This window comes from Epinephelus lanceolatus, chromosome 9 (assembly GCF_041903045.1).
Source record: "Epinephelus lanceolatus isolate andai-2023 chromosome 9, ASM4190304v1, whole genome shotgun sequence".
NCBI classification, from domain to species: Eukaryota; Metazoa; Chordata; class Actinopteri; order Perciformes; family Serranidae; genus Epinephelus; species Epinephelus lanceolatus.
Window position 1 is genome coordinate 16,737,159 of NC_135742.1, and position 19,720 is coordinate 16,756,878.

Here is a 19,720-nt window from a genome sequence, read left to right on the forward strand (position 1 = left end):
TGATTTATTCACGCTTGCTTCTTCTGTCTGTGTGATGCAGCTCATTACAAATTACAAGTTCTCCCTTTCTCTTTTCTCATGAGTATCAACGCATTTTCTCACAGGTCTTGGGAATAAGTAGGATACACTCACAGATACTGAAATATAATACAGAATATTAAAATGATCACGTGTAGAATTATGAAAATGAGATTTGGAATACAGTCACTCACATCCAAACAAATGTAGTATGGTACAACAGTAAAAAATAATATTTTTTTAGATAAAATCTGTGTCAATGTGCAGACTTTCAGAGCCTATTTTTCTTCTGTAGGGGAGAACGGGGTTGGTTGTCACATTTATTAGTTCTTATCCCCTAGAGGGTGCTGTTAAAAAATCTTGGTGCTGAAACTTTTAAAAATAGGGTCAGAGTTCACCCACAGGGTCATTTCTGGGCTGCATTCAGCCCCGTCAAAATGTAGCAAAACGTTGATTCAAATAAAAATGGCGACACATTCTCACTCCCACCTGGCCAAAGACTTTGCACATCCAGATACAGCGTGCAAGGTACCCTGGGTGCGTTGGTTGTTGACGTTCTGGGATGTCATGTCAAGTTCTGCCTGTTACATGCATTGTCTTCTTTCAAAATACACTTCCGTATTCACAGGAAATTTACTATTTACATACAGTCTCTCTCAAAATAAAAGAGCTACATCAGTACAATAACACAAATTGGTGTTTGTCCTCCATCAACTAATGCACATGGTTGGGTTCAGGGAACAAACGCATGTGGTTAGGTTTAGGAAAAAAGAACAAGGTTTGCCTTTACAATCTTACGGGACACGAACACCACTCTTCCAGGTGGAAGTCAGTGTTTGTTGGACCCATCCACCACCACCCCTGTCCACCCTACTTGGACTTTTGCTGCCTTAACTTTCGTTCTTGTCCCACCACGTTTCCCCCTGAAGCTGCTGAGCGCCTTTAAACTCTAATGGTGACTGGCAACATATCATGCTGACGTGAAAGGACAGTGTCTGACACCGCAAGTCACTGCATATGCGCTGGATTTCGACAACCTCAGAGTGAAAACGGGCTGAAAATGGTGGTGCATTTGGCTGTCGGTGGCTTAGTGGATAGAGCAGGCGCCCCATGTACAAGGCTGCTGCTGCAGCGGCCGGGGTTTGACTCCAGCCTGTGGCCCTTTGCTGCATGTCATTACCCCTCTCTCTCTCTCTCTCTCCCCCTTCACACTTTACTGTCCTGTCTATAGAGGCAAAATGCCTTTAACACCTCTGAAACACCCACCAAATGAGAGAAAATGTACCCAAAATCACGTTGTACACTGTTTCATACCTTTTAAAGGAACGTGTCATTCAAAAAAGATGCAAAACATTTTGAGATTGAATGTGCCCCAGGAGTAGGGTCATTTCAGTCACTTTTCAGACACTTGAAATTGAGGCCAGAGGATTCTTTTGTTTCTGATGTCAGAATGTACATATCGGGGTGCCCACTAGCTCACCTGGTAGAGCAGGCGCCCTATGTACAAAGGCTGTGTCCTTAGTCTTAGGCCCAATCCCATTTCTCATTTTTGCCCCTACCCCTACCCCTACCCCTCTTTTTCAAGTGCCCCTTGCTCTTTGCAACAAAGTTACAAGGGGTAGGGGTTGAAATATTCCCCTATGAAATGGGACAACCCTTCATACCCGGAAATGTCATCATTAGTTGTCAGTGATGTCATAAAAAGACGCAACGAGTATGTTGCCGGGGAAACCTCACAACTATTGTTTTTTGTTATGTTTGTTAGAACAAATGTATATAATACATTGAAACGACATTTCCGATGGTTATCATAGTCTTTAAATCTTTAGTTACGAAGAAAATACTTAGATTTATGGTTTTCTTTCATTGCCTCTGAAGCCTTCCCTGTCATCTTGCCGGTGATTCACAAGGCATTCTGGGAGATTTCTCGTAGCACTCGCTTTGAAGTGTGCCTCTCAAAAACTCCATTTGGAGGGCCATATAGCCCTAGCCCTAGCACCCTTCCCCTCTGCCTCAATGAGAATCGGGACATCCCTACCCCTATGCGTGAACGCGCAAAACGGAGGGGTAGGGGCAAGTGGTAGGGTTAAGGGGTGTATTGGGATTGGGCCTTAGTATGTCTTAGTAAGACATAAGTCACAACCAGGAATTGACTTCCTAAAGACTTTGTTTGAGTCTTGAAAGGCAAAAACTTTGAATATATCAAGTTTTCGGTTCAAAAGCTGTAATTTCAATCTGGCTTTTGTTAAGCTAGAACCAGGAACATTTAACATGTTTATTAGTGAGCTTGAGAGGTGCTGGTTGGTGGATATTGTTACCTTAGGACAGAGCAAGGCTGGCGGTTTACCACTGTTTACAGCCTTTATGCTAAGCTAAGCTAACTGGCTGCTGGTTGTCACTTCATATTTACTGACATGCAAGGTTTCAATCGACAAACCCTTTGCAAGAATTCAAAAAAGCATATTAACCAAAATACTGAACTCTATATAAGTAGGCAACTGAGACTTAACTTTAACTTGACAGCTCTGATTCTTGGCTGTGGACTCATACAGACTCTGTTGTTTCACCAGGCTGCATTAAAGATAATCACCTTCTCTGTTTTGTTCACTGAGGCTCCAGAAAAGGTTTGAGATCATAAGCTTGCCTCTGCACGCTGCGTCTCCTCCTGCAGAGAAGAAACTGTTCTTTCCTCTCTCTTCACTCAGGGAGCTGAGCTACAGACATAAACCACACTTATTGCATTGTGGTCAGTGGAACTGTGACAACCCAGGGACTGACTGTCACACTGGGACCATATGAAAATTCTAGGCAGGGCAAATACATTGTAGCAGGGAACAGTGAATGACGCTGGGCCCCAACTGCATGTTTGGAAGGATTTTTGTGGCTTGTAAGCAATGTTAAATGTTGACAGTGATAAACTGTTGGAGGAAGTCCATATAGATTGACGTAGGCCCTGCACAGCTCTGTTTAGAGTCACTTGAGTGGTGAGTAACAGTGGTATTATTCACAGGCAGGTTTGAAAAACATGTTCATGTTTTTATTTTATGCAGGATGGAAACAAATGTCTTTTCTCAGCTGACTTCTGGTGTGTTTAGGAATCATGTTTAAAATATTCCTGTTAGTCTAAGTCTGCTTTGAATCATGTAGCAGTCGGCTAACAGCTCCAAGAGTCCATTTATCATGTTCTCTGTATGCCTTAAAGCACTGTGAGCTGCCTTTATGTATGAAATGTCCCCTATTAGGTCTTGCACGCTGTAAATGTTGAACGCAAGATCGATAAAAATTGATGATCATTTAACTTGCTGTATTCAGTGACTTTTGTTCAGCTTCAATGGGATGCCTCTTTCCCAAATTCCTATACCAGGAGAGAGTAGTCTGTTTGGAGGGATCCTCAAGCCTTGTCTTTGTGAGGCCTTGCACATGTTCAGCTTCATGTCTTCAGTCTCTTTGTTTTAGATACTCTGACAGGGAACATGCATCCAAATCTGGTAAAGATGCTTCAGTGAGTGGAAAAAACACCCTACTGTGACTACTCTGCTCCATCCATCCATCTTTTTTCATCTGCTTATCTGGGGCCGGGTCGTGGGGGCAGCAGGCTGAGCAAAGCACCCCAGACGTCCCTCTCCACAGCAACACTGTCCAGCTCCTCCTGGGGGACTCCAAGGCGTTCCCAGGCCAGATCAGATATGTAATCCCTCCAGAGTGTTCTGGGTCTGCCCCAGGGCCTCCTACCAGTGAGACGTGCCCGGAGCGCTTCCAACAGCAGGCGCCCAGGAGGCATCCTGATCAGATGCCCCAACCACCTCAACTGACCCCTTTTGACGCAAAGGAGCATCCGCTCTACTCCGAACCCCAACAATAAAGATAAATACCACCAATGAAACAGATAAGCAATGTTGGCAACAAACTGCGCTCAAGATTGCACTGAGGCAAATAACAAACGTCAAATGTCTCCTTGATGCAGTTTCCAGTCTTTTTAGCACAGCGTCAGTTTAGTGAGCTTGTTATGTGATTATTTGGACGTCTTTGTCATTCACTGGACCTTTTTCAGGACCCTGCCATTTCTTTGTGTGGGCCTGACGGTAAATAGCAGTTTGATAAAGTTCATCCAGTGCAGTTTCTGTCAAGGCTGTCAGAAATAATGGTGAGCAAAGTTCCCATAAAGTGTCAGCGCTGTTTAGGGTCTAATTGTGACCACCTATGTGTTTGACATGCGTCATCATGGCTTTTCAGGCTTTTCCCCCATGTTTTGCAGTGATTGTGACTGTGCAGCTCAAACATTATGAGTTTCACCACACTGGTATTTACTGCATTCCCACAGCATGCTTTTTCTGTTATTTTCTATACAAACCTTTAAAAAAACAGCAACAACTCCTCTTCACAGCCTGTTAATACCAGCTCTCATTTCCTCCTTGGGATGCTGCAGTGGGAGTTTGTTGAGTGCAGCTCTTCACGCTGCCCTCCTGACATTCTTCACAGCCTCAAACTTCATACCCTACAGTTTGTCTCCTCGCTCACACGGTGCCTCTGTGCTCCACCGCGGCCGAGCCACTGTGTCATTTGGTCGGCCCTGCCTTCAGCACTTCCTCTTTCCACACCAGATCTGTCTGTGTGTGTGTCGTCCTGGTGAGAACACTGTGGGAGGCAAAGAAGTCTGTAAATAGATAAGTGTGGTCAGGACAGCGCTCTGGTCTCAGGGGTAGGAAGATGTTCTTAGCTGCAGGGCAACTCCATGGGACTGAAGAGACACTGGGAGAGATGACTGGGTTTAATGGTTAGTGGCTGTGGGGAGGAAGTTACGCTGTCTTTGAAGAAATGATGCCATGATGCCATTTCTGGTGTATGTGTGTACAGATATGTGTGTGAAAATAAGAGCTGGTATAATTGTGTTAATTGCAGTAGGGCTCTAAAACTAACAACAGATAAATCGTGTAGTATATATATATACATATATATATACATATATATATATATATATATATATATATATATACAGTACAGGCCAAAAGTTTGGACACACCTTCTCATTCAATGCGTTTTCTTTATTTTCATGACTATTTACATTGTAGATTCTCACTGAAGGCATCAAAACTATGAATGAACACATGTGGAGTTATGTACTTAACAAAAAAAGGTGAAATAACTGAAAACATGTTTTATATTCTAGTTTCTTCAAAATAGCCACCCTTTGCTCTGATTACTGCTTTGCACACTCTTGGCATTCTCTCCATGAGCTTCAAGAGGTAGTCACCTGAAATGGTTTCCACTTCACAGGTGTGCCTTATCAGGGTTAATTAGTGGAATTTCTTGCTTTATCAATGGGGTTGGGACCATCAGTTGTGTTGTGCAGAAGTCAGGTTAATACACAGCCGACAGCCCTATTGGACAACTGTTAAAATTCATATTATGGCAAGAACCAATCAGCTAACTAAAGAAAAACAAGTGGCCATCATTACTTTAAGAAATGAAGGTCAGTCAGTCCGGAAAATTGCAAAAACTTTAAATGTGTCCCCAAGTGGAGTCGCAAAAACCATCAAGCGCTACAACGAAACTGGCACACATGAGGACCGACCCAGGAAAGGAAGACCAAGAGTCACCTCTGCTTCTGAGGATAAGTTCATCCGAGTCACCAGCCTCAGAAATCGCAAGTTAACAGCAGCTCAGATCAGAGACCAGATGAATGCCACACAGAGTTCTAGCAGCAGACCCATCTCTAGAACAACTGTTAAGAGGAGACTGCGCCAATCAGGCCTTCATGGTCAAATAGCTGCTAGGAAACCACTGCTAAGGAGAGGCAACAAGCAGAAGAGATTTGTTTGGGCCAAGAAACACAAGGAATGGACATTAGACCAGTGGAAATCTGTGCTTTGGTCTGATGAGTCCAAATTTGAGATCTTTGGTTCCAACCGCCGTGTCTTTGTGAGACGCAGAAAAGGTGAACGGATGGATTCCACATGCCTGGTTCCCACTGTGAAGCATGGAGGAGGAGGTGTGATGGTGTGGGGGTGTTTTGCTGGTGACACTGTTGGGGATTTATTCAAAATTGAAGGCACACTGAACCAGCATGGCTACCACAGCATCCTGCAGCGACATGCCATCCCATCCGGTTTGCGTTTAATTGGACGATCATTTATTTTTCAACAGGACAATGACCCCAAACACACCTCCAGGCTGTGTAAGGGCTATTTGACCAAGAAGGAGAGTGATGGAGTGCTGCGGCAGATGACCTGGCCTCCACAGTCACCGGACCTGAACCCAATCGAGATGGTTTGGGGTGAGCTGGACCGCAGAGTGAAGGCAAAGGGGCCAACAAGTGCTAAACACCTCTGGGAACTCCTTCAAGACTGTTGGAAAACCATTTCAGGTGACTACCTCTTGAAGCTCATGGAGAGAATGCCAAGAGTGTGCAAAGCAGTAATCAGAGCAAAGGGTGGCTATTTTGAAGAAACTAGAATATAAAACATGTTTTCAGTTATTTCACCTTTTTTTGTTAAGTACATAACTCCACATGTGTTCATTCATAGTTTTGATGCCTTCAGTGAGAATTTACAATGTAAATAGTCATGAAAATAAAGAAAACGCATTGAATGAGAAGGTGTGTCCAAACTTTTGGCCTGTACTGTATATATATATATACATATATACATATATAGATAGATATATTTACCCAAAGAATAGGTTTATTGAGTTTTCAGAACTAAGTCAAAAACAAATCATACTCATAAATTCTAGTTTCACACATACAAATCTTAGAATCAAATCCTAAAACCTTCCACATAAACAAATAAACATGGATAACAAACAACAACATAAAGTGCCTTAATAAGGTTTCGGGCCACCACACACCATCAGAAGAGCTTCAGTGCTTTTTAGCATTGATTCTTCAAGTCACTGAACTCTACAGGAGGGATGAACACCATCCTTCCAACAGATATTCCCACATTTCAGTCAGGAACACTTTAGTCAAATAAAACTTTATTTCCATTTGTGGTATTATATTTGGTAGTATTGCTCTGTTCTGGGGCCTCTGCCTTTCCTAGGCCCACGCAGAAAGCCTGAGGCCTCTCCAACATTTCCACATGTCTACGTGGAAAGTCTTAAGGCAACAGCAAACCTCCCTGCCCTTCCATGCGCCTACATGGAAAGTCTAATGCAGGGAGAGCAGCAGCAAAGACCCCCCAGTAACAGAACAGAGCAGCATCAATGACAAACAGAAATGACACCGATAAATCAGATACAGCATGAAAAGGAGGAGCTGGGGTGGAGGCAGGTTGCAAAGCATCTTGCAGAGGAAGTAGTAGGCAGGCCAGAGCAGTTTAAATAGGGTGCCCTGAATGAGATCTGCCAAATGGTTGCATAGAAAGGAATCATGTGATCTATCAGCTGACTCCCTTCCATCAATCAGCTGCTCCATCAGTTGATTGGGCTATTTGAGATCAGCTGATGTAGCTGTGACGTGAGCTGAGTTTGACATTGTGTCTTGTTTGAACTAACACTATGCTCATTTTGGTGTTTTGCTGATGGTGGTGAGGAGCGTTGTCTGGGGCCGTCACATACCAAGGTGACAGTTGGCCGTTGGACAACGGTGGGCTGTCAATGAGCATCTGTCACCCTAGTTTTTGCACTGTATTCCACACTGTTAGATGAAGTTGGCCCTTGTTGCTTGATTGTTTAGCATGTTGAATTGGCAATTGGGTCAGTGGAGCCCCAATCTGATTAGCAGTTCAGTTCCATTTATGAGAAGAGAAACATCTTGAATCCGTCCCGCCAGTCTTTAGGTCTCCCCTTTTTGAGTGAGAAATACAGACTACTGCTGCCTCCTGCTAAGGTGAGTTATTTCCTCTCATGCAGGCGCAGAACATATGTGCTTGTTGACTGTTGGCTGTAGTCTTTGCCATGTGTTGAAGTTCTTTGATGTCAGTTTGGTACATTTGGGCCTTCAGGGCCCTGATACATCAAGCTAAGTATGTACCATTGGTCAGTGTCTGGCCAGCAGTAAATGTCCGTTGCCCTAGCTCCTGCAGTGTGCCCAGCAGCATTGGCACTTGTTTTTGGCCAGTTCCACATGTTAAATTGCTGTCGTGGGCCATCAGTGAGTGAAATCACTCTGATTGGCACTTGAGCTCAGTGCACAAGAGATATGGAAGTGAGGACAGGAAACAACTGACGAAGGATAAGAAAGAGGGCGTAAGATCAAGACAAACTTGTTTTATGAGGTAATATTATTTTTTAGCCACTGAGCTCCTTAGCAGAAACAGTTTGTAATTGTTTGTGTTATTGTTCATTTGGTCTTTAATGTGCTAACTGGCTAACTAGCGCTTGAATCTGTCCTGTTGATCTTCTGGTTTCCCTTTTTGAATGACGAATACAGACTACCATCGCCTGCTGGTATGAAGAGTTATTTCCGGTCATGCAGGCCTTTAACAAAGTAACATTTAATAATGCCAAACAGATTCATTTTCATCCAGTCTTTGCAAACCTAATGCAACTATTTTCTGTTAGAATACCTTGAGATCATGTTGTTCTTTCACACACGTTCTGCCAGTCCTTGAGAGAATCCAGTTAATCAGGGGTTAAAATGCTTCAGTCCGGTGAGGTAAACATAAACACACAGTAGGCAGCAGTGTGGTGAGAGACCTGGCATTTAGAAAAATAAAGGAGAATCCATCATTTCCATTTTTGTTTGGGGGGAATTCCCAGCAGTATCTAGTTTGATGTTGACAATGAGGTCACAGCGGGACACATGAGACACAAATAAAGTGTGACATAAAGGTGACACAAGACTTTGTACCACAAAAACAAAAACACAGGAAAGAAGAACGTAACAGATGAGTTAGGTCACTCAGTCAGAGCACACAGATCCTGCTGGGACAAGCCAACCATGATTAAAGGCTTTAGGAATAAAGACGATATATCATCAGGTTGCATTTAATTTAATCTAATAAACAAAAAACAGCAGGGCTGCTTGATCTGTGTGTGACTCATCAGCGAGCACACAAATACCTAAACTAGAGATGATCTTATATGGTGATTTTGAAGAGTGTGTTTGGCTCACCGTGTGCTTTACAAACATTTTGACTCTTTGCTTATCCGAATTTTATTTATCTGACAAACCCTCTTATACTAATCTCAACATATTAATCAACCTGCACACACCAGGAACGATCCACAGCATCCCCTGACTCATTCCCCAAAAATCACATTAAGCATTCGAACCTGACTCATATCAACAGTGATACACTGCTGTTTGTTTCGCCAAAATAAACACAACTGTTGGATGCAGAATTGTGAATTGTGTTTGGACAACACGTCTGTGGTTGCTAACAAACAAAAGAGAAACAACACACACCAGCTAATTCAGTCTGACATTTGAAGACGGTTGTTCCTCGAGAATGTTGTTCACAATCATACAGCCGTAAAATATAGAAAGTGTACCTGAGGATATCAAGAGAGCATTGTTATGTGATCAGGTTGGACTTTATTGGACTTGTCTAATATTTGACAATATATATTCTGCAGCTGATTATCTCTTTTAGCACATTCAAGGAGTGGCAGGCTGTAGCTGTCCTGCTTTCTGTACAGTCATGCTGGTAAACTTTACTGTGACATTAGAAGCAGCAGTTAAAAGACGAGTTACTGTAAACCTTCTATACAGTTCCGCATCTTTACAGTCACTTCTAAGAGGTGATAAAAAGAAGACGGTAATGAAAAGCTATGCCGCTCCTTTATTACAGTGAACTACAGGTTTGTTGAATCAAACCATCTCTCTCTTTACTTTATGTGTGTTCACCTGTTGTGAAGCAGCTGCTGTAGCTGTACACATAAATCTGTGTTATATACCAAAGCTGATGTGCATTTAAGAAACATGAAAATGCGGAGAAGTGAAAACGCATTTTTATATACTTTACACACTTGCTACCCTGGAAATCCAGAGTTCTCGCGAGAGCACAATTTGAATTTGCTCAGCGAGTCACTCTGGCAATCAGTAATGATGCTCATTACCCATGCCGCTGGAGCCAAGCTGCACCAATCACATCGGTGTATCTGATATACAGAGGCGAGCGAAACAGATGATGACAGCGCTGCGACGACGAAGTCCGGAATCAGTCGGTAAACATTGCAAGATGGCTACGGATGAACACAAGTTGTTTGAAACGGCGTTGGTCGCTACAATGAACGAGTTAGACTTGGCTTTTTCTCTAAAAGAGGAACAGAAGACGGCGCTCCAATCTTTCCTTTGCAGGAAGGACGTTTTTGCTGTTTTGCTGACCAGATACGTCTAATCTACCAGTTAGTTCTGCTGGTAGCTAAGCGCTAAGTATTGTTCTGATTGGTCGTGGTGTTATCCAATTGTGTGCAGTGATATTTTCAAATGCATGCATGGTGCCGCCCTCGAGTTGGGCCATTTTCATTACTCATAGCCAGACCCTAAATCTTTCTAGATTTGGGTCTGGATTTCCAGGCTACACACTTGCATTAACATTTTGATATTCTGACAGGTTGCCAGTGAAGGCCTTTTATGGTCCTTTTGCCTTTAAGTGCCTGTGCACAAACTAATACTACGCTAATATTAAAGGAGTTATGTACAACATTCAGAGCATTCATATAACAGCAAAAATTTCCTCCAACAACTAACAGACGTGGTTAGGTTTAGGAAAAAAGAACAGGGTTTGGCTTTATGATCTTAATGGACTTGAACACGGGTGAAAGTCTGTGTTTGCTGGACCCACCCAACATCCCTCTCACCTGCCTTACTTGAACATTTGCTGCTTTAACTTCCGTTCTTGTCCTGCCGTGTTTCCCCATGCGCCACTGAGCACCATTAAACTATACTGGCGACCGGCCGCGTATCATGCCAGTGTCTGACGCTGCAAGTCACTGCCCAAGCATTGGATTTTGACGACCTTGGAGTGAGACCAGTTTGGTCAGCACTGTTGGCATTGTTAGCACCGTTAGCTGCTAGCTGGCAACTCAGCCACCTCCCTGTTGAGAACCGTGTGCAAACAACCTGGATCAGGATCTGAATCACAGATATGCTTGTGTGTGTATGCCAGTGGGTAGGATTTAGGACCATCTGTTGCCAGAAATTGTGTCTAACAGTCATAACTATGTCACCTTACATTGAGCCATTTATATCTACATGAGGAGCTGCTTCTCTCTCACATATCCACCATGTTGTTTCTACAGTAGCTGAGAACGGACAAACTGGCTCTAGATAGGATCATTTGAGTTTTCGTCTCAGCCCCCGTAGTGCTCCTACACACTTGGCTAACGGGACAAGTTCAAGTTCTGCACCCTAGATGCCACTAAATCTTACACACTAGACCAGTGGTTCTCAAATGGTGTGCTGCAGCACACTGGTGTGCCCTGATGCCAGGCCCAGTGTGCCATGGAACTTTGTAATAACTATACATCATTACTGCAATATTCAACTGGGCCTACGCAAAGAGTTATGAGTGAAATTTTAATTGACTGTGTCGGTATGTTATGGGCACCCGTTTCCTAGTAAAGAGGCAAACTTAAAAACCTTAAAAAAAAGGTAATTTGATTTAAAAAACCTTCACAGGGAACCTATTTGTGACACATCAAAAGCCCTAATTAACAGCCAGTGTGAGGGATGATATTTGATGATTTAACAAGACTGCTTTATTGTACAGAGCAAATGACAACAAAGCACTGGTGAAGATGACCTTCCACCGAAAAAAAAAACTGTCAGTTGACAGTATCAGGAAAGCTACCGGTCTTCTTTTTTCTTATTTTTATTGTCTCATGTCTTGATAAGGGTGTTTTGATGATGGAAGTTGAGAGTACAAGCACCTCAACACCTCACCTCAGTTTCCGCTGGATTGAGATTTGACTCCAACGGCCTTAACATGTCATTGAAATCTTTTAGTGCTGATCAAACCATTCAGTGAGCTCTTGTTCCCTGTATGAAAGCATCTGAATTATGTTTCTTCTCTCCTGTATGCAGGTTTCAAGTTTCACGTCTGTGCATGAGAGAAAAACACTTACTGAGAGGTGCACTGTTGTGCCCTCTTGTGTCTGAAAGTAGTATTACATTGTATGATTTTTACTACTTTTTTAAATGTAGTAAATCTAAAACATTTTTAAAAAGTTTAGAAGAAGTAGGTCATGATGAGTGGCCGTGACATTTGATTTCTCCACCAGTGTTTATGAATCACAGGAGAAATAATTAACACATCTACAAAGACTACAGCGGGTTTATAGGTCACAGAGTGCTCTCTCTCTCCTCCTCCTCCTGCCCCTCCTCCTCCTCTCACTCAGTGTCTCTCTCCCTATCTGTCTTCCTGTGGCCTACAAATCCACAAAGAATGGACGGTTTCAGCAGAATGTCTTCTTCGGCTTGAGCTTTGATTGGACCAGAGGCGGGGGTGGAGGTAAACAGGGGGCTGCACTGGCACAGGGAGTCCCTCTATAACAGGGAGAGGAGAGTGAAGCAACACAGAAAAACAACATGTGTGAAGGTTGTATAGGGAGAAATGGCACCAAGAGGTGGGGTAGCGTTGGCATTACATGCTCTTATACACATCATTTTCATTTTCTGATTGAGGGTGCACTGAATTCAGCACGTGGGGAACTTTTACAAACTCTGCACACACACAGAAACACATGCATGTGCAATGATGTAAAGCTGCAGAGAAACCGGTCAATAATCAGCACACGACAACATTACCATAACTTGCAATGCAGTTTTGAATGCAAAAACATATTCTAGAGAACAATTTTCAGTGCTCTACCTGTGTTGCCACATGGCCAGAGGAGCATGTGACAAGTCCAACACTTTATCAGTTCATTAGGAGTTAATAGTTAACCACAACTTTATCAGTGTCAGCCCAGGTCATTCACATTACAAATGTGTCTCCCCACAGAAAGAGCCATGCTTGCAAACTTCTAACTTTGCGCAGCCTCTTCCCCCCCCCCCACTCTCATGCCTCAAATGTGGCCTTTTTCCCAGCCCGATCCTCACCCCTTCAACCATTCCAGCCCCAGCCCACTGTGAAGTGAGTGAGTTCCTCCTCCCCCGCCCAATCAGCCATCAGTCCTTCTCCTTTCACCGTCTGCTTCAGCCTTTGGTCCCTTTGTAACTTCATGGACAGCCCCAGTTCCAGCTTCAGCCTGCGAGAACTAGTTGTGGCTGCAAAGAGGAAACGTTTTCCAGTACAGCTGCTGGTCAGCTCCTGATACTCTAACTGGAATAGCTGGAATAACTCCAATGAAATGAGATATGGTAGATATAGACCGTGTAAATAGATTTCATAGAACTGAACCACGGTACAAAACCACATGGCCTTACATGTAAGAACTCTGAAGAATAAAGAAGACTTGTTACAAAAGGGGCAAAGTTCTAAAATAAAAAACAGGCAATCATATCCCTTTCTGAAAACTCCCGATCACTCCAAGCCTTCTTGGTCTCTTCATTGCGTGTTGCATAAACCATTGGGTCAGTCAACATGATGTAATGTGGGCATGGTGAGCAGTGCTCCCTGGGGTGCATTTCATTGCTCTTCTCAGAACGGACTCGTGGTTCAATGTGCTCTTGGAATTTGGGGGTCTCCTCCATTGTGGAGATCTGCCACCTGACGCAGCACCTCAGTGACACTCGACACATCAGAGCTATTTCTGCTCTTACACACTTGCAAACATGTGGACAAACGCTCACTGAAAACACCATGTGCACCACACATGCACACTTTAACCCCCGTGCCTGGGGGAAGACGTTCAGAAGGTTCCTTTTGGTGCCTCTGCAAGTGAAACTACTACACCTTATAGTAAACAGATCACTCCTCTCTAAATGCAGCCAGTACAGAAAAGTTTCAGTTGCCTGTGAGGACAAACTATTTTTTCCTGTTGGATGAATGACTGAGTGGTGCGCTTACAGTCGTCACCCGTCCACCAGTTTAAGGCACTGATTTTAGTAACCTTTTAACATTTTTTGGCTGCTCCGTGTGGTAACCTTTTATGTGCTAAAGGTCACAAACTCTTAATCCTTCTTGGTCATATTTCTCCTGTTTGTCTGAGAGCCTAGTTTTTATCAAGATGTGCAAAATACCTACAAACATTTTATTTGGCTTTGGCTTAGAGTTAGATGCAAAGATTGATATCATATTTCTCACACATGAAGCTATGACAGTTAGCTTAGTTTGCACAAGGCCTGGGAACAAGAGACAGCTAGCTTGGCTTTGTCTAAAGCTCATTAATTAAATGTTATATCTCATTTGTTTAATCTGTACAAAAAGCAAAGTGTAAAAAGAACAGTTGGTGGTTTTACAGATTATGTGCTTGTTTTGGTTGGATGCAGTGATTTCTTGGAGTGTTACTGTTTTTACCATGAGTTTGACTCCAGGAAGTCACCTCGCCCTTCCAAAAAATGTTTAACTACTACATCTTGCACAGATTAAACACACAAGAGAGTAAATCTTCAGTGAACTTTAGAGGTGCTGGAGAGATTGATCATGAACAGAGGCTAGATGTTTCCCCCTGTTTCCTGTCTTTGAACTTAACTAAGCTAACCGCCTCGTGGCTTCATATTTAACAGATAGATTCAAACTATTCCTCTGGCCTGTGAAGTGAACTTTTCCCCTTTAGAGGAAATGATATTGTTCCAGCTCTTAGTTGAAGTTATATTATGTTTACACTCAGTGACATATCAAAACCCAAGATGCCATTTTATGGTTGCACCGTTCATGAAATGGAAACATTCAAAAAGTCTCAGGTCTTTGCACTCAAGCCCCAAACCCTAAACTTTTGAGTTTTGAGTCGTGAACAAGTCATAATCCACTTCACCAAATGTACAGCCATTTTAATGACCATATAATATATCAAATTTACAAAAACCATGAATGTTCTTTCACAGTTTGCACTTCTTTGTTAAAACAATTTCGTTGGACATTGTTGTGTCTCTGTCTGAAATTTTCGACCTATGCTCTTATTTGTTTCTTTGTTGAGCACTGACTAGTTTTTGCAAACTAAATTATCTTTTGCATAATTCTTTCAGTAACATAACTTTAGTTCTTCATGGCTTTCTCCTGCAACTTGTTTGGATGCTGTTGGACTGGGTCAAACTAAATGGATCTGGGGAAGTAAATGTTGACTTGCTGGGAATGAAAACCATTAAAGTTAGCCAATTCAGGGAATGAAGGGAAATGAACAAATTCATGACACACATTTTTGATTAACACATTTTTTTGCTTGGGCTCGGGAGGATAGTATCAAGTATTTTCAACACAAAAGGCTCGTGTCCAAATTAAGTCACGAGTCACTGGTGTTAAAGTCCAAGCTGAGTTGCAAGGTTTTTTTTACTTTGTCGAGTCTAAAGTCATTAAATTTGGGATATGAGTCAAACCATGTGACTCGAGTCCACACATCTGAGCGATAATGCTAACAGGATGCATCGGTAGGAAAAAAAAAAAGCAATATATAAGTATGTAAAATAAGTGAACTGTACAAAAACAAAGAGCAACACAATAAGCAAACAGATTAAAAACACAAAGCTGTATCATAAGAAAGCATCAAAAGAAGCAGAGTGTAATAAAGACACAGACTGAATGGCTGACGTCACATTACCGATTGATGGAAGTAAAACTGCTGCACAGTTTAACCACAGCAACATTAGATCAGCAGACTGATCTGTGCACCTCTGATTCAAGCTGATGAAATCCTATGTTGAACTATTAGAGGCATTTTTCTGAACTTTGACTCTGTTGATAAACACCTATCTGTAACATTCCCCCTTAAACTGGATAGACCCAGAGCGGACAGAGCTACACACCAGCACTCTACTGAAGGTCAATATCCCGTATCTCTGTGTGTTGCCGTGTGTGCATGTGTGTGTTTTAATGTGTGTCTGTGTGCAGTGCATTGAAAAATAAGATCAGCAGAGGACTGTGAGCAGGAGGTGTTACTGGTTAACCTGGATTAATGCAGCAAGCTACATGCAGCAGTGGTTTTTAAATCCTGAGTTTTGGACAAGTTAAAAAGCAGATTCCCACAAAAGAGGGACCAGAAATAATGAATTTTATCAGTGTTATTAACTTTAAATAATTCAATTTTGTCAGTCACCTAATTGAGTAGTTCGCACAGATTAACATACACAAACCACAAATCTTTCCCTTCTGTTCTGAGGCCAACATACGAGCTTCCATCAGTCACCTCACATTGCACTGAGCCTCGAGTTGGGAGCATTGCCAGTCTTATATTTCAAGACCAACAAGAATTGGACAGAGGTGCATAATACTGTACAAGCTTATCTCTTCAGGCCTTTGAAGATGGTTCCACTGTGAGGACACTGCAAGTTTGTAAAGTCCCTACTTGCATCAGACATTTCAGGGTCACATGAAGAAGACAAACACCAGAATGATTTGAGTTGTTGTAATCAGGCTGTATGTATCTGCAGGCGGCGGCTTTGCTTCTCCAAAGTCTGGTCTTTTAAGCTAATCCTTTTATGTGTTACTCCACTGCAGCCCACAGTTTACCAGAAAGCAGTTTGCAGCACAGCACAAATGGTTTAATATTCAATCTAAATGTTAACATAATCATTAAACTGGCAGATGTCTTGCTCTACAGCAGACCACATGTCCCTGTCCTACCTGAGCTGACTGCTGCCCATGCCATCCCCATTGATCTGTCAGGCAGACTCTGTTGCACAATGTCCAAACAGACATGTGGCAATTATATGTGAATTTGGCACCAAAATGAAATCCTCCCATGTTCATCCCGTAGTATAAAGCTGGCGAGGAGCGTCCCTCCTCACTCTCCGGGTCAAAAGCGGGGTTCGCTGTTACCAAGTGCTTGGTGCTGCAACTGAAACTGGGAAGACGATGTCAGCTGGCAAGAAGGTAAAACAACGTGGCTTGTGAGGATACTGCGTGTATACCACTTCTGTTACTCTGCAGAGAACAGAGATGTTGTTGATGCAGCATGCAAGTCTTTAACATCGTGCAATGTAATTACATACAGCAGGTCAAAGTTGTCCTGCTGGTCAATGGACTGTGCTATTATGAGCAAGGTGTTTTCAGTGCAGGTTTTATGTGTGTGTGCATGTTGTGTGTGAAACAGCCAGACTGAAGCAGTCAGTGCTGGAGAGTCTCAGACTAGAAAACGTCTTTATCTCTGCACCATTGCACCCATTTGCACCAACTGCAACAAACACTGCAAGGGCATACATGCATGACATTACATGTCTTATAGTGTCTTTAATTCACATACATTTTGTCTGTCCTTCCTCCCTGTTGTATTTATAGCAATATTGAGTGATGTACAAATTATCAGTAAGCTTATGAACTATTCAGTGTGGAGCTCCAGTGAACAGTGTGCGTGGGTTCCTTTGCTCCCACAGGGCATCCTTGAGCGTCTGAACGCTGGCGAGGTGGTGATTGGCGATGGCGGCTTCGTGTTTGCTCTGGAGAAGAGAGGCTATGTGAAGGCCGGGCCATGGACTCCTGAGGCTTCTGTCACACACCCTGAGGCCGGTAAGACAGCGCACACACACAAGTATTGTATCCAAAACCACAGGGAGGGAAGATATGACAAATCTGTATGTTTCCATCAGTGCGTCAGCTGCACAGGGAGTTCCTGAGGGCAGGATCTAATGTCATGCAGACATTCACGTTCTACGCCAGCGATGACAAACTGGAGAACAGGGGTCAGAACTTGAAAATCACTGTGAGTACAGCCAGCTTCAGACCTCCACTTTCCTCCACACTGACTGTGGATTTATCAATAAACACGATGTGTCTGCCTCGTTCTTTCAGGGCGCAAAAATCAACGAGGCCGCCTGTGACCTGGCGAGGGAAGTAGCCAGTGAAGGAGACGCCATGGTAGCCGGTGGAGTGTCTCAGACTCCATCCTACCTGAGCTGCAAGAGCGAGACAGAAGTGAAGGCCATCTTCAAGAAACAGCTGGATGTGTTCATGAAGAAGAACGTGGACTTCCTGATTGCTGAGGTAGATTCATGTCTAATTTCAAATCATGTCAAAGCTGCTTCAATGTGATATATGATTACTGGAGCAAATGGGCACTTTGTGGTGACTGTTGTTTCTGACACGCAGTACTTTGAGCACGTTGAGGAGGCGGAGTGGGCCGTGCAGGTGCTGAAGACCAGCGGAAAGCCTGTGGCTGCTTCCCTGTGCATCGGACCGGAGGGAGACATGCATGGCGTCTCTCCTGCAGAGTGTGCTGTCAGGCTGGTGAAGGCCGGTACGTATTTAATCCACCCAGCACAATTTCACACTTTACTCTTTTTGTCTTTACGCTATCTGATGCAGCTAAACATTTCCTTCTGTTATCTCAGGTGCCCAGATTATTGGAGTCAACTGCCACTTTGACCCCATGACCTGCGTGAAGGCTGTTAAGATGATGAAGGAGGGAGTGGAGAAGGCCAGGTTGAAGGCTCACTACATGGTGCAGCCCCTGGCATTCCACACCCCCGACTGCAACTGTCAGGGATTCATCGATCTGCCAGAGTTCCCCTTCGGTAATATATTTTTCTTGGACATCAAAGGTCTGGTGTGTAGGATTTAGTCGCATCTAGCAGTGCAACCAACTGAAACTTCCCCCATGTGCCAAGTGTGTAGGAGAACTACGGTGGCCGATGTAGAAAATATGAATGGGCCTGTCTAGAGCAAGAGTTTGGCTTGTCCGTTCTGAGCTACTATAGAAACAAAATGGTGGACTCTGTGAAAGAGAACCTGCTCCGTATGTTGATGCAGACAGCTCATTGTAAGGTAGTGAGAACCCATAGTTTATAATCTACCAGTATATCCCCCTAAATCCTACACTATGGACCTTTCAAAGAAAAAAAGCATCACTAGATGACAGTTGTGTACTTGGCAGCTTTTCTCAATTGTCTCCATTTTCCTTCCACAGCCCTGGAGCCCAGGATCCTGACCCGCTGGGACATGCACGCATATGCCAGAGCAGCTTACCAGGCCGGTATCCGCTTCATTGGTGGCTGCTGTGGGTTCGAGCCTTACCACATCAGGGCTATTGCAGAGGAGCTGGCCCCCGAGAGAGGGATAATGGCCGCTGCCTCAGAGAAACATGGGATGTGGGGTGCTGGTCTGGAGATGCACACCAAACCCTGGGTCAGAGCAAGGTATAGCATCCACCATATTCAACACACTGACATGCACACAGTCATGTGAGTGATATTATTTTATGGATCTTTCTGCTGTGTGTAACCTGCGTCTTCACCTCCTACAGGGCCCGTCGTGATTATTGGGAGCAGCTCTCTCCCGCATCCGGTCGTCCCAAGTGCCCGTCCATGTCCACGCCAGAGGGCTGGGGTGTGACCAAGGGCCACGCTGACCTGCTGCAGCACAAAGAGGCCACCACCAGCCAGGAAATGAAGCACGTGCTGGAGATGCAGAAGAAGGCCAAGTCCACTGCATAAGCAAGGAAACCGCAGCACCCATCCTTTCGGTCGGTCAACGAGAGAGGGACGAGGGAGAAGGAGTGAAGTCTTTCTGGGTCCAGTTTGGCGATAATAAGCACTTGTAACAGCGATGCTCCAGTTGTGGAGTATTACTTTGTAAACCCCAAACAATAAACCTGAGTTTGTCACTCAAATTTTATGACTATGTGTCGTCAGTGTTGAATGAGAGCAAGAGGGCTGCTGCAACAAACCTTTTTAAAACTTAAAAAACAGCTCACACTTTTAACATATGCATTGAATCAGAACTCA

The 19,720-nt window shown here is 43.6% G+C and overlaps 1 protein-coding gene and 1 long non-coding RNA gene across 3 annotated transcripts; one reads left to right on the forward strand and one right to left on the reverse strand.

Moving 5' to 3' along the window:
• Positions 1-11,675: 11,675 nt before the first annotated feature.
• Positions 11,676-16,669, reverse strand: LOC144464264 (uncharacterized). Of its 2 annotated transcripts, none has more exons than XR_013492019.1 (3): positions 16,626-16,669; positions 13,007-13,174; positions 11,676-12,451 (listed from the first exon to the last, which is right to left on the reverse strand). It is a non-coding gene; the product is annotated as an uncharacterized LOC144464264 (long non-coding RNA). The 2 variants fall into 2 exon arrangements; XR_013492020.1 differs by lacking the exon at positions 16,626-16,669 and adding an exon at positions 13,334-13,456.
• Positions 16,670-16,739: 70 nt separating this feature from the next.
• Positions 16,740-19,605, forward strand: LOC117252925 (betaine--homocysteine S-methyltransferase 1-like). Its single transcript, XM_033620205.2, has 8 exons — positions 16,740-16,874; positions 17,375-17,507; positions 17,588-17,700; positions 17,790-17,981; positions 18,087-18,234; positions 18,329-18,511; positions 18,904-19,132; positions 19,240-19,605. The coding sequence occupies exons 1-8, from the start codon at positions 16,857-16,859 to the stop codon at positions 19,427-19,429; spliced, it is 1,206 nt and encodes a 401-aa protein (XP_033476096.2). The 5' UTR covers positions 16,740-16,856; the 3' UTR covers positions 19,430-19,605.
• The last annotated feature ends 115 nt before the right edge of the window (positions 19,606-19,720 follow it).

Coding starts and splice junctions, on each gene's coding strand:
- LOC117252925 (XM_033620205.2), top strand. Junction 18,235..18,328: donor TGTCAGGCTGGTGAAGGCCG/GTACGTATTTAA, acceptor CTGTTATCTCAG/GTGCCCAGATTATTGGAGTC. Junction 18,512..18,903: donor TCTGCCAGAGTTCCCCTTCG/GTAATATATTTT, acceptor TTCCTTCCACAG/CCCTGGAGCCCAGGATCCTG.